The sequence below is a fragment of the Apteryx mantelli genome, chromosome 19 (genome assembly GCF_036417845.1).
Source record: "Apteryx mantelli isolate bAptMan1 chromosome 19, bAptMan1.hap1, whole genome shotgun sequence".
NCBI classification, from domain to species: domain Eukaryota; kingdom Metazoa; phylum Chordata; class Aves; order Apterygiformes; family Apterygidae; genus Apteryx; species Apteryx mantelli.
In genome coordinates, this window is record NC_089996.1 from 10,278,542 (window position 1) to 10,295,512 (window position 16,971).

At 44.3% G+C, this 16,971-nt stretch overlaps 3 protein-coding genes across 3 annotated transcripts; 1 reads left to right on the forward strand and 2 right to left on the reverse strand.

Moving 5' to 3' along the window:
* Nucleotides 1-51: 51 nt before the first annotated feature.
* MRPL27 (mitochondrial ribosomal protein L27) lies at nt 52-3,868 on the reverse strand. The gene is made up of 4 exons (XM_013961721.2): nt 3,827-3,868; nt 1,810-1,932; nt 953-1,020; nt 52-477 (listed from the first exon to the last, which is right to left on the reverse strand). Exons 1-4 carry the CDS (start codon nt 3,846-3,848, stop codon nt 271-273), a joined length of 420 nt encoding a protein of 139 aa, XP_013817175.1. The 5' UTR covers nt 3,849-3,868; the 3' UTR covers nt 52-270.
* Nucleotides 3,869-3,927: 59 nt separating this feature from the next.
* On the forward strand, nt 3,928-9,487 carry EME1 (essential meiotic structure-specific endonuclease 1). Its single transcript, XM_067308489.1, has 8 exons — nt 3,928-4,774; nt 4,857-4,984; nt 5,174-5,266; nt 6,060-6,181; nt 6,635-6,770; nt 7,322-7,437; nt 8,326-8,515; nt 9,014-9,487. The coding sequence occupies exons 1-8, from the start codon at nt 3,997-3,999 to the stop codon at nt 9,188-9,190; spliced, it is 1,740 nt and encodes a 579-aa protein (XP_067164590.1). The 5' UTR covers nt 3,928-3,996; the 3' UTR covers nt 9,191-9,487.
* Nucleotides 9,488-11,152: 1,665 nt separating this feature from the next.
* On the reverse strand, nt 11,153-15,893 carry LRRC59 (leucine rich repeat containing 59). The gene is made up of 7 exons (XM_013961712.2): nt 15,707-15,893; nt 15,166-15,225; nt 14,455-14,613; nt 14,016-14,120; nt 13,201-13,273; nt 12,601-12,774; nt 11,153-11,975 (listed from the first exon to the last, which is right to left on the reverse strand). Exons 1-7 carry the CDS (start codon nt 15,818-15,820, stop codon nt 11,731-11,733), a joined length of 930 nt encoding a protein of 309 aa, XP_013817166.2. The 5' UTR covers nt 15,821-15,893; the 3' UTR covers nt 11,153-11,730.
* Between the last annotated feature and the right edge of the window lie 1,078 nt (nt 15,894-16,971).

Here is a 16,971-nt window from a genome sequence, read left to right on the forward strand (position 1 = left end):
CAGCTGCATAAATGAGCATAAGCACCATATATTCTGTGAACAGTCAAGACACTCAAGAAACCCATAGCATTTATTAAACCCTCTTATAAATGCCAGCAGGTGATTCCAGTGTCCAAGTACCAACCATATGTGCTTTAGAAGCAAGAAGAGTCCTACGCAAATATCTTCAGAGCTAGAATATTCTTCCAGGCACACGGCATCCTAGGATGCCAGACCAGCTATAGTGATCTGTCCCAGCAGTTCCTGCTGCTCCTACATGATGTAGGAAGCTCAAAGCATGTTGACCAGTTTGAAGCTTCCTACTTCCGTGGTAGGGATAACACTGATGAAGGTTTTGTAAAGAATTGCTCCTTTCGGTAGTTGACAGATCACCTCCCTGCTCTCACTGCTGCGGGGCGGAGGTACGTAGACCTCTTTGGTGTATCTCACAATCCCATCCTCCAGAGCGTAAAGTGTCTTGTTACGGCCTATCCCCACCTGGAAGAGGACAAGCACACTGTTAGAAAGGAAAGGTTGGAAGTACACCACTAAAGCAGATCTGATCATCAGTCTGCCTTGTTTGATATCCTGGCTTCAAAAGCAGCTGCTGTTTTGTATTTTAGAATGAAAAAAACCCCACATTACTTGCTTCCAGCAAACAGTATGTAATGTTTTTCATTACAAGGGAGGAGATACTAATTCCACCCTGAAGTACAAGAGCCCAGTTAGGTTACAGAAGTCTTTCAGGATATTCATAACTCTCAGTACTTTCCCAAGTCACATGGGAACAGATAATTCTAAGCAGGCTTTGTGACTAAGAAATAGCAGGTAATGAAACCAAATTTCAGGATTATATGGAATACTGGGGAAGAAATTAAGAAACAGCTTGTAAGAGAAGAGGCATTGACTGTGGGACCCTGTTGTGGGCTGCTGTTCTCTTGAGAACTGAAGAAGAGATGGAAAAGCAACTTACATGAGCCCCTGGATGCCAGCGTATCAACCGCTGTGTAGCCAAAATGTTGCCTGCGTGCACAAATGTACCTGCAACAGAGTTACACAGTCAGACTGCAGAGGAATGGAGGTCCCTCAAGCCCTAGAGCTGGCAGAATACGGACAGTTCTAGGACTTACAAAACCAGCTTTCTGTGAGATTTTGTAAGGAAAAATGACTTCAAATTCTAAAAGCATCTAAACACAAATGCTATTGGCAAGAAATAGAGGGCAATTGATGCACAATGGCAAAAAGCAATTCTAATCTTTGAAAAGATTACTTGCAGGGTACAGGGCATTTTCTGTTTGCTAACGGCATTTGTTTTATTACCTTTTTACATTGATTTGTTTTCATCAGCAAACCTACTAATTATTAAGCACTCAACTGCATGAATCTGTACTTTGGCTTCTGCTAAGCCTCATAATTCTCCCCTTTGTAAACATCTAAGATGCCCAGCTTTTGAAAACAGCATGGGGTGAAAGTGCATTTGAGTTATCAGGTGCCCCAGAGTGTACCCCTCCTCCCAGACTCTCCAGAGAGAGGTAAAGTTAGACCTCAAAGCATGTTTTCTATAGGTAATTTCAGCTGGCTGCATGGAGGCCCATCTGAGAGGGAGGCTGACTCACCCTGCCCTCCTGCTGGTGACTGGTGTGACTGTTGATGGTGAGGTTTTGCTGAACCTCCTGTTTCCTTTCTCTTGAAAGTGAGCCCAGGCCACCCCCTTCCGAAACACTCGGCAGTTAAAATCTAACACCCGTAGCAGGGGATAACCTGTGGAGTTGCAACACAGTACACACCCTGCAACACAGATAAGACTACTAAACAGATGCCTTTACTTACCATCTACTTTTTTTGCTCCATAGCGTTTCCCAGGGCTGCGACCACCTAAATTTTTTGAGCTGCCCCCAGCTTTCTTAGAAGCACATCTCACAGCAACCAGGCTTGTTCGCGGAGCAGCTAGAACTAGATTCGGAGTGAGAACAACAACAAAAAAAATCTCGGCTGAAAAAAAAATTAATACTCTTCCTTTAAACTTGAAAAAAAGACTATCAGTCAATATAAATTTTAAAGGTAAAGACAAAAGAAAGCCCTGAGGAAAAATATTACTACAAAATTAAATCATGGTTAGACCACTGTGGACCAAATCTTCTGCAAAGAGGCCACATCTCAAGAACTGCTGCTACCCAGGGGAGAATAAAATTCTCAGCAATGGTGTTAAGGTACATATACAAATTCATATTTCAGTAACACCTTGAAAATCTATGAGCTACTTAAGCTACTGGTTGCTATGTATTGGCCTAATATAGCTTTGAGAAAAGACAAATTGTGATCTGTGTTTTGGTCTCCCCTTCAACTGAATTGGATTTATTTAAATAGTCTCATCTGTAAGACTACAAAATGTTAAGACTTCCATTCAGGAAAGTATAAAAGCGCAGATATAATTACCACCCTGAACAAAAACTAATTTAAGCATTTTATGCAGCTCCTTGAGTTACAATCAGGACAAGTCAAGGAAAAAGAAAGCAGTTATTACAGTAACCGATGTCTCTGGAACACAAAATATCATTCACACCACAAAGTTCTTTCTTCAGAAAAGAAAAGACACTTTGAGTGAATACACTGATTTTCTTATCAAGAAAGCTGACTCTTCAGTGAACTTCTCTCTGTAAAAAAATGACTGAGATATAATTACTTCTTTTTACAAATCTCTTTAGTTCTTTTTTTGTGCAGTCAGCAGCCATACCCAATTTTTTCTAAATCGAGGGATTTAACCTCTTTAGCATTTAACCTCTTCAGCAGCAAGTTAGTAAAGAAGAGTGGCTATCATAACATTCTTGTTTCCTTATTCAAAGTAGAAGCACTGAGTTACTTTAATCTTAATTAAATTATCATAGATACTCAGTGAGCTAAAATATCATAGAGAGGAGGGAAGCAGCTCTACAAAGAATGGTCAACTTCAATGTTTGATACTCTTTAAGTATAAAAAGGGAGCTGAGACTTAACAAACTACAGAGAAACGAAGAAAGATGAATGGGGTTTACAAAGTTTCATATACACAAATTCTACTAAGTTAGAATCTAGTTAACTTTTACCCAAGAAAAGAACTGCTGCTGATTCCAAAGTTATATTTTGTGTTGTATGAAAAAAGCTGGCTAACAAAAAGTAAACTTCAATGCATCAAATATGGGGGAAAAGCAGTCTATCTGTAGAGTGAAATACCAAGAGACAGAATTTGCAATTTGATAGAAGTCACACTAAATATCAATGCTAAAACTTCAAAACGCTGACCTCCATGCAGAAATTATGGCAATATTCCCGAATATAACACTTCCGGATAACAAAAGGGATTTTTAGGCCTCCTAGCTATTGCATTGAACAGGGACAGAGCGCCCCCGCCTTGCTGTTTGATCTCTATGTAATGCACATGAAGAGTGTTTTTCCAAAATTGACTTTTTTTTCCCTTGAGCACAGTCAAGCAGTGGAACAAGCTGCCTAGAGAAGCTCGTGCAAGTCTCCATCGTGAAGGGGGTTTGAGACAGAACGATAAAGCCCTGAGCAACGTGGTCCGAGCTCAGAGTTGGCCTTACTTTGAGCAGGGCAGACCAGAGACCTCCCGAGGTCCTCAATCACCGGGGAGGATCACTCCGTGACGGGGCAGCCGCACGGCTCCAGAGACTCGGGCCCGACACCCTCCCCTGTCAGCGCCGGCGGCCTGAGGAGAGGCGAGGCCTCAGGACCGGCGGCGCCGAGCCGCGAGAACGGGCCTACCCTCGGGCAAACCCCCTTCCCTTCCCTTCCCTCCTCTCCCCGCCCGGGCGCAGGTTCCCGCCCGCGGCCGCCTCAGCGCCTCACTCACGCAGCTGCCTCAGCGCCGCCATCTTCCCCCGGCGTTGCGTCGCCTCCGCTTCCGGCGCGCGCGGGTGGCGGTTGGTCCGAACGCGCGCGCACGCGCGCGTTCGGCCAACCGCCACCCGCGCGCGCACGAGCGTTCGGACCAACCGCCACCCGGAGGGAAGGCCGCTGAGGATGGCGGCGGAGAGCGACGAGGAGGTGCTGCCCACCTTCGCCTTCCTGCAGCAGCCGCCTCCAGGGCGGGCGCAGCGGGCCGTGGTGGCCTGTAGCTCGGACTCCGAGCGCTCCTCGCTCCCTTCCCCGAGGCGCCGAAGGGCTCCCGGCAGCCAGGCTGCCAGCCCGGGCGTGGAAGCGGTTGTGATGCTGAGCAGTGACAGCGAGAGTGAGGTAGAGATCGTCCCGCTGTCGGAGAGGCTAAAGGGGAAACTGCACGACAGCGGGCTCTGCAAAACGAGCGTTGTGCCTTTCGAGGCCCCCCAGCCGGGCAGCGGGGATGCTGCAAGCAGAGCTGGGGGGACTGGGCTCTGCCAGAGCACTGACCAGTTGGCTCCTGACAGCAGAGGACAGTCTCTTCCAAAGTCTTCCGAGGTCCCGAGAGCCCTGGCACCGTCTGGAGAAGTGTCTTGTAGTAGCCAAAACGATGACGTGTGCAGTTCTGGGAGACCACCTTTGTGCCCGCTGCCAGACTGTTCGTCTGATTCTGCAGCCCGAAGTAGCAGGTTCTTGGGAAAAGAAGCAAGTCTGGAAACATCTCCCCCTCCAAAGAAGTCAAAATATAGTCAGAAAGAAAGGGAGACGGTCTCTCAGGCTGCATGGCAGAGGAGGAAGGAGCGCGAAGCACGGAAGAGGCAACAGGAGCAGGAAAAAGAAAGGAAGAAGGCTCTTGCCAATATGTTGAAAGCTCAGCGACCAGGGGAATGCCAGAAATACATAACGGTGGTGCTAGATCCAGGTACTTTTCCTCACATCCTGCATCTGCCTTATATTAATTATCAGCTCTTGCTATGGAAGCCTGACCCTTGCACCAATTTCAGTTCTCTTACAGGTAGAAGGTGGTGGACAGGTCCTCAGTGCTTTGCAGTCCGGGAATTATTCCTGTGTGATTGAGAGTCAGACTGTTCCCTGCAGCATCACTTGGAGAAGAAGGGCTGTGTCATCTCAGGTGTGGGAGCAAAATCTTGATATTCTTGCCTTTTTCTTCCTCTCCTATTTGCACTAGATAGCAGTAGTCATTAGCAACCCAAGTAACTGTCTTCTAAACTTCTTCCTACCCCAGAGCTCTGAGTGGGAGCACCAGTTTGAGTGAGTTGTTAGACTATTGGTTTGTTTTTTTGTTTTTGTATCTGGGCAGATTGAAGAAGAAAGTGGATGGACAGAAGAACCAAATGTTCTGGTTCTGCTTCGCTTGGAGGAGTTTTTGTCCATGGTTCACAACTACAAACAAGTGAGACTGCTTATGACTTTTTTGTACTCTCTGAATATGCCTTGCTGAAAGGGTGGTATTTGTCATCTCTTTTCATGGCAGGAAGGTTTTAATGTGAGAAGGAAGTGATGGTTCCAGTAAACTAAAACTCTGGTTTTAGAAGCCAGTACTGGATCAAAAACAAGGTCGTATAATGCAAAGCTATTATCTGGTACAAGCTGTCTCTTCATAGATTTTTGAAGAGGTAACATTGTCCTAGTAGATGTTGACAGATCAAGGGTGGTCTTTGCTGCTGTAGCTTTATACTAGATCAGCTATTGTCTGTGTACAACCAATATACAGCCAGTATAAACACAACTTTGTGTACTTTTGTTAATGAGACAGGTATGCATTTTTGTGCTCATGCTTGTTCTCAAATTAAATTTGTTTTTCAAGAATATCAGATAGTACACAGATATGATACTGATAACGATGGAATCTAGAGCTCAGTACAAAGAGAAAAACCCTAATTCAAAACTCTATAAATATCCAGCATTGACAATCTTTTCGAATTGACATGAATAGAACTCCTTTTCTGCTGTGTTGGAAGGAGGCTTGAGACACACACAAGCTTCTTTGCTTATTGGCAGGCTCGGTGTCCTTTCAGAGTAGGAAACTAAACCTTAGTCCAGCAGGAGGAGATATGTGAGCAGACCTTTTCTTCTGCAAAGATCCAGTTGCAGAATTGGGGCCGTAGGTTGTTCTGTCCTAGAGCTGGGCTGCCCTGTATAACTCAAATTGTTTAACTCCTTTTTTTTTCTGTTGATCTTTGCAGGAAGTCCAGGGCTGCACAGAAGGACAGAAGGAGACATTACAGAGCTTTGTTGCTCGTGTGATAGAGAAAATGCCTGGGAAGATTCTAGCACTGGCAGTAGTTGAAGTAGAAAATTATTTCAGGTTAGGCTTTTTTCCCTGCAAAGGTTTTTATGTTGTCTCTGGCATTGAAAAATATCATAGGTATTTACATTAATTCCTTCTAGCAAAGACTGGAACATAAAACATATTCCTACCAGAACTACTCTACTATTTGTTATATAAAAACAGAAACAAAGGTCCATCTAGCCTATCACCATGAGTGACCAACACCAAATATCTAGGACAGAGCATGAGAAGAGGCAGAAAGTTTAGGATACTTTCTTTGAACACTTTCCTAGTTCCCCCAAATTTGCTGCTGAGGAATTTTCATAATCAGATGTAATGTTTTTGTATTTAATAGTCCTTGACAGTTTCTTCTATTTGGCATCTCCTAGTAGGGGTGTTGGTACTGAATCGTTAGGCACTTCACAGCAGCCTGGTCTTCTGTGCTATTTGTGCTGACGTGAACTCCTGATCTTATTTTCTTCTTCTTAGATCTCTCAGAGCTCAGTCAAAAAAGAGACTGCAACAGGCAGTAGTGAATGGAGACCAAGCAGAGGAACAGGGAAAACGGCGAAAAAAGAAAGCTAAGGATTCTGGCCCAGATGTGTCCAGACTGGATGTGGAAGACGTGAGTACCTTTAGAACAGGCATGCAGCAGTTGCCTCTGTTCCTGTCTGCCATTGATTGAGCATTTGACCCAGTCATGCTTTTTCTTAGGTGGGGGAATTCAATTTTTGTTAGTCTGTGGGTAGAGCTCTTTGGATTTAGTTCTCCACTATTCAGTTACATATCTGCTCCCCCAGGGACTGACATGTCTCATTCATCTTGATTCCCAACAGTGAAATATGAATCTCTGAGTTAATATCTCTCACCCTTCATAGCCCACTAGTTAAACGTGCAAATCAGCACTGTCCTGGAATGGGTGGCTGGCATGTAACAAGAGCCTTCCACTGAGGAGCTGTCAGCTGAAGTGGCACTAAGCTGCTATTCCGCAAGCTGGAGACAGGCTGCCCCTGCGCACCTGAGTGCCTCAAGCCAGCCGTTCGCATAACAGGGAGAGCGTGGGTGGTTTTGTCCTATTGCAGATGTGATGAACCCTTTTCTGTTTCAGACAGGAGCAGAGTTTGATGGGATAAGAGGATGAATTGTTCCATTTATTGTTTCCACTGCTGTTTACAGGCATTAGTGGATCTGCAGCTGCAAACGCAAGTCCAAGTCAGACTTGCTGAGAGCTGGGAGGAGCTTGGAGAGTTTGTCAGTATGTTCACTAAAGCAGTAGCTGAAGCACCATACAAGTGAGTAAGCAGATGAGATTTTTTTTAATATCTTCTTGGGAGAGGCTTTACTTTCAAGATTACTGGGAGGGAATAACAGGTATACAGCTGTACTGAAGTGCGACACGGTATAATGCATCTTAAAGGAGCAGGCAATGCAGAGCAACTGTTGATGCCACTTCTTCAAAATAGGGTTAGTTCTTAGAAACTGATGTCATGCCTGGGGAGGGTTGAGGACAGACCTTGATTTCAAGTTGGACTCTCACTTCATGTCAAGTAAAGGTCCTGTTTTGAGTCTGCATTCAGGAGTGGGAAGGGAATGCAAATAAGGTTGGGCTCTTACAGCACCAGTTTTTATTCTTCAATATGTAACCAAGACAGACACTACTGAGAATGAACCATTTATCTGCTTCCATTGATAAGGACAGCAGCATGTTATGCAGTGCTAGCTTGGAAAGCCATCTTGTGTGGTCTTATGCAATCCTAGCATTCCTGTCACAGCAGCTGTAGTATTTTATGTCTCAGACATGAAAAGAGATGTCTTTAAAAATGGCATGTAAAAGCATTCTATTATCTTTGACAGCCTGAAAGTGAATTCTTTTTCCCACTTTGTATACACATTGGTTTGTATCAGGATTGCTTCCAAATACAGGACTGGTTCTTTTCCTTTTTCAACAGGCCAGATTGTCTGGGCTTTTTCATCCTTATACAAGAAATTGGTAATATATATAGAGAAAATATGGTCACATTTTTAGCATTTACTTCAACACCAATGGTATCTATAACAGTGCAGAGTGAGAAATGGTTCTCTATCTTTCTCTCTCTGGCCATATGACAAGAGATGCAAGAATCGGATTTTTTTCATAGCTTCATCGTCTCATTCATCTTCCCATCCTTTGTTGTCCATAGGCGAGAGCGGGAAAAGACAGGATTCTCTTTCTACTTAGAGAATGAGTGGTGCAGAGGTGTGAAAGTGGATCCTTCTGGAAAGGGTCTCTTAGAAGTTTGGAAAAGGCAGATACAACAGTTTAATCGGGTCAGCTTGGAGATGGCTGAAGCCATTGTGTCTGCGTACCCTTCTCCTCAGCTTCTGGATCAGGTAAGGATACCTCGCAAATACTGAGCACTGTGCATACAGCCAACTAACGTAAGGACTGGAAGAAATCATTTAATTGGTATTAATTCTGACACATCAATTCCGTATGAACTGTTTAATAAGGTACTGAAGAAACTGATTTATTTGCACCCATTGCTTTGGTTTTACAGAGCAGGTTACTGAGGAGCTTAAGGGTTTCCCTTCAGTAAGAAAAGCCAACAGAGTCTACCATTGTACTGCAGTAACACAGCCCAAGTTGACATGTTCACTCCTTTCTATTGCAGCTGCATGCCTAGCAATCTTAAGTGAGTCTGTTCTGTTTTAATGAAGCAGTATGGGTTCTGCATCTGCCTCTAATCTCACATTTGAAATTTGAAGAGAGACCAGGTGAAAAATGAGTGCAAATTGTGAAAGAGAGCAGTCACAAGTGCATAGCTTTGATGTTTTTTTGAACAGTGGATGCAAGTGGATGATACCGTCATTCTTTTGTACTGCTTTTAGGCCTACTGTAAATGTTCCTCAGAGGAGGAGCGGGAAAACATGCTGGCTAATATCCTTGTGCGCCGTGGCGATGGTGTGACAGCCACCTCCCGGCGGATTGGACCAGAACTCTCCAGACGAGTCTACCTGCAGATGACTTCCCACGATCCTGATCTCTGTTTGGATTTCACTGAATAACCCAAGGGAATGAGGATTTTTCTGGTTGCCTGGATTAAATATTCATCTTCCTTCTGGGAAGAAGCGCTTCAATAACAAATGGAGTCATGACTCCTAGTTTAAAGACTTAAAAACTCAGTCTTTATCATGGTAAAAGAAAGTTGGATAAAATTGCTAATTGGCTAGAGTTTACACAAGAAAGATGGTGAACATCTTCCATGGGAGCATGATTTTGACATGGCTACGGCACTGATAGTACCTTCCTATTTGTAAAAAGCTGCTTTCTCTTCCTAGGAAATAAATTGTCTTGTATAATAACATTCACTACTTCTTAACATGCAGTCTTGACTAAAGACAGATATGTCTTCTAAAGAAATGATATTTTTCCACTTGTATCCTAAACTGAAAGTAGTTACCTTTGCTCTCCAGTGTGAAAAATGTTAATGCAAGAAGCAACATGCTGCTGCCCCATCATCCACTATGTTAAGATGGAAGAACTTTATCTCACGAAATAACCTTGTTTCTATTTTCCACTGTGGCAGATGGGAATGAGTAAGACTAATTTTCAGATATAAATTTAGACTGTCCTGATTCAGTCTCCAGACAGATTAATCTATAGAGGGTCTTGAAATCTGATTATATGGGCTGGAATTATGAGGTCTAAACAGTTGGCAGAAAAATCTTTCTTTTAATTAGACTGGGGAACATGCTTGACTGTCCCTGAAGCCATCAGCACTTATGTGCATACAGAAGAACAGCTGAGGTCTTTCACTACAAAAGTACTTATTGAGATGAGTGCTGAGAGTAAATTAAACTGCATACAATGCATGGAATTTACCCACTGGCATTGTCCTAACTCCGATGAAAAAAATATCCAACAGATATGCTAGCTTCACACATTCAGCAGGTGTCTTTGCCTTGCCATGCTTTTGACCTGAATTAATAAGTCTTATTACATTGGCATTTGCTAACTTTGCTGACTTAAGCAGTACTGTCTCCTAGATGGCACACAAAGCGGAAGATTCTTGCCAGGCAGCGTTTCTGCCGAGAGGAAATGTTGCTTTGAATGTTGTTTGCCATATTTTCAAACACTTCTGGATAATAAGCAAGAACCTTTTTAAGGATGTGGTAAGTTAGATACCAAAAGCAAAGACTACAGCTGTTTCAGGGAAACTTACAAAGAAATATGTACATCTAAGCCAAAGGGATGCACAGTTATTCCTTCCCTTTATCTTAAATTCTTGCTGTTGCTTTTCTCTGTAAGGTAGTCCAGGAGCCACTGCTTTATCATTAGACTATGCAAGGGTGAAGGCTTACTGCTTCTATGATGGCCTTGATATAAAATGATATAGATTATTCAATCATGGCATTGCTCTTACCAGCAATAATCAGGAGCAATTCTGATGACTAATGTATGCACGTCTCAGTGGAGTCTGCAGTGTGGTTATTCTCTGGAACCTGCACTTAGACCATTACATGTACAAATACTTCCAATTCGTTTTAGTGTTCAATTCTTCCAAGGCTATGAAAAGCTTCCATTTGTTTTTCTCGGCAGGTAAACTGTAAATAATTCATAGGTCTTTGCCCACTGTTTTCTTCTCTAGCTACAAAAGGCCACACTTCCCAGCCCTTCCAAAAGTCCCAAGGTGAAGCCCATTTCTACCAGACTGCCTTAGTATGTGATGCTTCAACAGTGCCACCCAGTGTTGTATACTGCTGCTACAACCAGAAGCCAGGAACAGGCAGTCACTCACCCACCACCATCTTTCTGCAATCTCTCAGACCTCCTCTTTTTACACACAAAAAACCAGTCTGTAGAATTAGAAGTCCTTCTTAAGCTGTAGCTGCCTTGTTGGCACTGGCTGGCTAAAGTGAATAGTTACTGTATTTAGCCAGGAAGTGTTTTATAGTGGTTTCCTTTAAAAAAAATAAAATAAAATAAAATTGAAGCAAGGTAAGCATGTTCCACATTAGCAACATAAGCATCCAGTCAAGACAAATTGCTGCGAAAATTGTTGTATTGAAAATTTTCATCTCCTTTCAATAGTACATCAGCTTCTTCACTCCAACATATGGATGCACAGCCATCCTACAAACTTGTAACTGGTCCTGGAGTAGGCCTACATATATTATCCCCATACAGCCATACCACCAATTTTAGCATGAATAGAAATGGCAGGAAGAAATGGATATGCATTAAAAAAAACCTTCTACCTCCCTTATAGAGCTATAGCTATGTAGATAAATGAAGGATTTTTTTTTTCCCCCCACTCCTGTAAATTGGCAGCTTGCTATATATTATGATCTAGGTAAAAATCCCTTGGAGGTAAGAAGTGTTAACAAGTTTAAGTTAATGTGGGCAAACAATGGGAATTACAGGCCAGCTGAGAAACATGCACAGCAAAGATGATCTGAACAATAATTCTGCTCTGTGCAGAGTGGACCAGCAAATCAGTGCTGACTGATTAAAAGCAGTTTCATCAGAACACAATTCCATAGGAATTCTGGCTGCGTAGATGGTGGAAGGAGATGCTGACAAAGCAAGTGCCCATCCAGGAGAATCACTGCTGTGAGTTCTGGTGAAGCATATTTTGCAGGGTTTTGTGGTTTTGCAGAGCAGCTACCACATCCTCATAGAGAGTGTTCACACTGATGCACAGAGGTTGATGTTGCAGCTCTGTCAGCTTGCAGACAGCCAAAGTACAGAGAACGCACAGCAGCATGAAGAGCAGGAGCCTCAACACTGACCGGGACCAGGAGTGCTTGTGCCTCGGTGGTTGAGGTGGACGAGAGTTGGAGGAGGGCTCTGCAACAAGAACAATTCCATGACAGATGTGAGGAATGAATCAGAAATACCTTTGAACAGTCTATATTGAGAAAATAGAAGCCCAGGTAAGATACTATAGCTTGTGCTATAGCTGTCTTTTGTCATGAATTCTCATCCCTTACACTGGTCAATAAATAGATGCAGAGGATCTATCCATCTAGGATGAAAGTTTCAGATTTATTTTTTCAGGCAGCAATGAACAGGATGTAAGGCATCTCTCTTACACAAGTTCGGTTTTTGCACATATATCGCAGTACCTTCAAAAGGAATTGAATGGAGGGAAGTTCTGCTTAGGAACAGCTGAAGAATTTTCTGAATCTTGTAGTTCAGCAATCTGTCAGGAACAAAGATGCTGAAATTTTGTTTTTCTCTCCTACAGCTGTCCAACCGTTAGATTTCTAATAAATTCTACTACTGTGCTGTTTCCCCGCCATTCTGACCATCCCCTACCATAAAAATCTGATGAAGGTTGATGCAGTCTCTAGGGCAGTGGTCTTGTTCCTTCTCTTCCACTTATTTTTCCTATGCTGCGCTCAAGTCACAGATTAAAATATTACATTATTGTCTCTAGAGTATACCTGGACCCACTGTGGATGCAACTTACTTCGAGTCTGAACAGTTTCTTTTTTAGTTTGCTTTTCCATCTCCTGTTTTGCAGCTCTCAGAGCATCATACTCTCGTCTTCTGCGTTCCTTTTCTTCTGCCTTCTCTCGCTTCCGCAGTTCCCTCTCTTGAGCCTCCCTTGCTCGCTGTTCTGCTTCACGTTTCTTCTCCATTTCTGAGGATTAATACAAGTTTTTTTTCCCTTTATGTTATCATTGCCTTGTTCCTTATTACATGCTTACCTGTTCCCCACTGGAATAGGGAAACAATCAAATAAGTACCCTGGATTATTCTTCTAAAATATTACATACCTTCCATCTTGCTCCCTCAGGTTTAGGCTTCCCTTAAAATAAATCCTATGTACTTCCTTCATACTATACCTATAGCACATTTCATCTAGGGATCTGACTGTTTTCCAGGCAAGAAACCACATAGTTATCCCAAGCTATCTTTCTCCCTCCTTCCCAAGTACTCCTTGGGTCCTCAGAACTGTGATGGTTACAGATATTTGTTAGATGGCAATCAGTGCATTTGGATATATAATCAAAAGAGATCAGGAACAGTCCTCAGCAGAGAGCGCGTGAGGGCTCTTTGTGCCTACCTCGCTCTGCTTGGAGCTTCCGTTGCCTTTCTCGATCCTGCTCAGATTGGATTGCTCTCATATGCTGCAGTACCTTCAAGGTCCAAGAAAACAATATGGGACGAATGCAGAAGGTTCTTTGCATAGTCATTTCAAAACAGAACAGTTAGAGCAGAGCTGAAGACTGGCAGAAGACAGTCAGCAGGGACTGATTACTAATCCGATAAATTTGCACACAGCTGATTTAGCCTTACAGGTATGGCTCCAAAGAGAACTCTCTGACTTTCCTGTTTTAATCTTTGCAGTTAAGAAAAAGATATTTTCATTAAAAAACAAACAAGGCAAACTGGTGCTAGCTAATACAGAGGATCACAGAACACTTGTTCTTTTATGAGACTGAATTCTTTCAAGTAATAGCATGACAAGGCAGCAACACAGACCCAGACTTTAACTATTCTTGCTCCACAGCTCCCAGCAACAACTATTCAAGTGAGCTTATAGTTTGCCAGAACTTTGTGAGAGATTTTTGCACTCTGGAGTGTAAGCCTGGACATGGATTATTTTGCCTAAACACACCTCCACTTTCCTAGCAACCAGCATTTAATACTCTTAACTCCATTAATGAAAAAGAATCCTGCTTAGCTCAGTCTTTGCTCACTACAGGCATGGAAGCAATGAAGTCACTGCATGTTTACCAATGAACCAGCTCCTCACTGACTGAAGAAATTTCAAATTGCTGCAGTAGCAGCCCAGCCTGCTAAGCAATAGGAGAAAAAACAGCAACCAGCAAATCCAAGAATGGAAAAAAAGAAAAAAATAGCAAGTAAATTCCTTACCTTGACAGCAGCCTGTTTACACTGCTTCTCATCCAGACAGTCTCCTGCTACTTTAGCAAGAACAGGATCCAGGGGATTGTCCTTCAGATCCAGCCACTTCAGATTCTGCAGAAAAGAACGATAAAAGGGGGGCTGAAAGAGCGCACACACAGAGCACGGTAGTCTTGTGATTATTCAAGAGATACAAAGCAGTAGCAAAGAGCTACTTAATTTTCACATAAATGAAGCAGGTACAAAAGACAAGTAGAAAGCTCAGGCAGAAGTTGCTTCAATAGAAATGAGATAATTTCCACTGAGCTGTGGTGCAGAGCCCAGATGAATTTTGAAACGGGTAGCCAGCAGGACCGATGCTTTACCAGAGAAAACAACTTGAGAAGAATCACAAGACCCTGGACTGCCTCCCAAGGCTTTACGTAACTGCCTAGCAAATGGGTTTTACCTTGAGCTGTGCAAAGCTGACTGGCAGGGTGACTAAACGGTTGTTCAGAAGGTCCAGGTGCTGCAGATTGACCAGGCGGCCAAAGTCCAAGGGCAGTTGTTGAAGCCGATTTTTACTCAAATCCAGTTTCACCAGATGCATCAAACTACAGAAGTCCGACTAAAACCCAGACACAAAAAAAAAAAAGCAGAAGCAGCTTGGCAGCATCTTTACAAAGGGAGTATGTTTACGGCTGGGAGTATGTTGAAATATCCTTCACATTATGTGATAAAGCCACAATCTTTAACACAAAACTGCTTGTGTGGTGGAGGAAAATCACCCTCTTCCTCTGCCTTGGAAGACAGAGGTAGAAAACAGTGGACACCCCTGTTGCGTAGACAAGGTGATATGCAGCAATATATTTGAAACAAAACTGAGCCTCTATTGCTGATGAAAGTGGTTTGTAAAGTTGCAGGGATCCTTTGGCAGGGAAGATGCTACAATCTTCACTGAGTACAAACCTTTCCTCTCTTACTGCATTATGCCTGCCTCAATAAAAACTGCCATTAGTACTACCCCTTAATTGATAGCATTGTCATTCAGCCAACCCAAGAATGAGAGAAGTGCTAGTTCCAAACCTCCTACTGAATCTCTGTTGAGGGACCTGTTATTTGTTCTAAATATTTCCTAACAGACTGGCCTCATATCCACAAAGGATCTCTAGCACCTTACCGGCAGAGAAATGAGGTTATTACAGGACAAATCCAATATAGTAGCTTTCGGAAGGGCAGCCTGAAAGAGAAACAAAGAACTAAATCAACCTATATATATACACACACACGCACACATATACATATGCATACATACATACATACATATAGAGACACACACACACACCACCAACAACGTTCTACTGTGCTGGTTTTGTTTTAGTCGCTTTGTTCCGTGCCAGTTTGTGAATTCCTCAGCAGTTGCCACCGAGATTACATTTTATCTTAATCGAGCTCTGATTCCAAATTCTGGTTTTAAAGATACTGCTTCTTCTGAAACAGAGCAGACGCTGCTGCTACGCATCCAGCTCACAGAGCACGAACATCCTCGTCTCAGGTATTTTAAACGCCTGCAGTCCAGGTGACAACTCCTGCTGACGTACGCATGTTTTTTCGCTAAGGCAGGAGACGCTCAGAGCGCATCTTCAGGCGCAGGGCGGCACAAAGCGGCGGGCAGGCAGGGGGGCAGGCAGGGAGGCGGCGCGGGCCGCGCGGGTGCTCACCAGCTCGCGCACCGGCACCTCGCTGAGGTCGCACAGGCTCAGGTCCAGCTCGTTGCCGTCCAGCTTGTCCTTCAGGTTCACCCCCCTGCCGCCGCCGCCGCCGCCGCGCGCCATGGCCTCGCGGCACCGCCCTCGGCGGCGACAGGGCCCGGGCAGGCGGCTGCTGGCGGCTGCTGGCGGCGCGGCCCCCGCCAGCCACTTCCGCGTCCACGTCCGCGCTCGGCCCGCCAGCGCCGCCGAGCCGCCCCGCAGCGCGCCCCCTGCCGGCCCGGAGCGCCCCCGCCGCGGCACCGGCCTCCGCCCGCCCGCGCCGCCGGCCCGGGCCCGTCGCGCCTCCGGAGCGTCCCCCCGCGGGGCGCGCAGCCGCTTCGCCTCTCCCGGTTCCTGCCCCGCTCACTGGGTGACTGAAAGGGCTTCGTCTGCCCGGCGGCCCTCAGCTGGAAACCTTCCTGTGAAGAGAACAAGGCGTCTCGCTCCTACCCCGCAGGCCCGCCAGATGTACACCCTGTCATGTCACTGTTCACGCAGCGTCCCATGAAAAACTAACCCTTTAACGAGCAGTAATCCCAGTATGAGCACAGAAACCAAGTCATGCATACTGTCTTTACAAATACTAGATATTGTTGCTTCTTTCTCCTCATAGCCTCCATAATTACTGAGTGCGGAATTCACTTTTCGTTGGGTTATACCAACATGTCTCTCTTTACCAGGAGGAATTCGCAGTTAATGTTCCTGCTTTGATCTGGAAGCTCCAATACTGCACAATCGAAATGTTCTTTCACCTTGACTGACCCACTGTTGAGAAAGGCAGTGAAAGAGAAAAGAAGGCTGGGACAAAGCCAAATTAGTATTATCCAGTAATGGGATTACAGCGAATGCTAACCTTGAATTTTTTGGCCCCTATGCAAAATGTGATGCACTGGGCCTTACAAAGACGTTTCTAACAACTTCAGCACAAAGTACCCCATGGGTACTTTTGAATAGGGTATTTAAGCTGTTGCTAGGTGTCTTAACAACACTGAGATAATCAAGAGCTCTGGAGTCTCTGAGCAAAGGCACCACAAAACAGCAAACAAGGATGTGCCTCAGAGAGAGTATAATAAAGGCTGCCTAAGATCAATGCACTCTCATTCAGGAGATTAAAGAAGTTGCTAGGAGCAGATTATTCTGCCTCCCACTGGTGACTGAAATTACAAAACCCACATTTGAGAAAAGCAAGGTCTAGTTATGCAAGAACATCTCCATCTCTCAGCTTTTCACAGCAA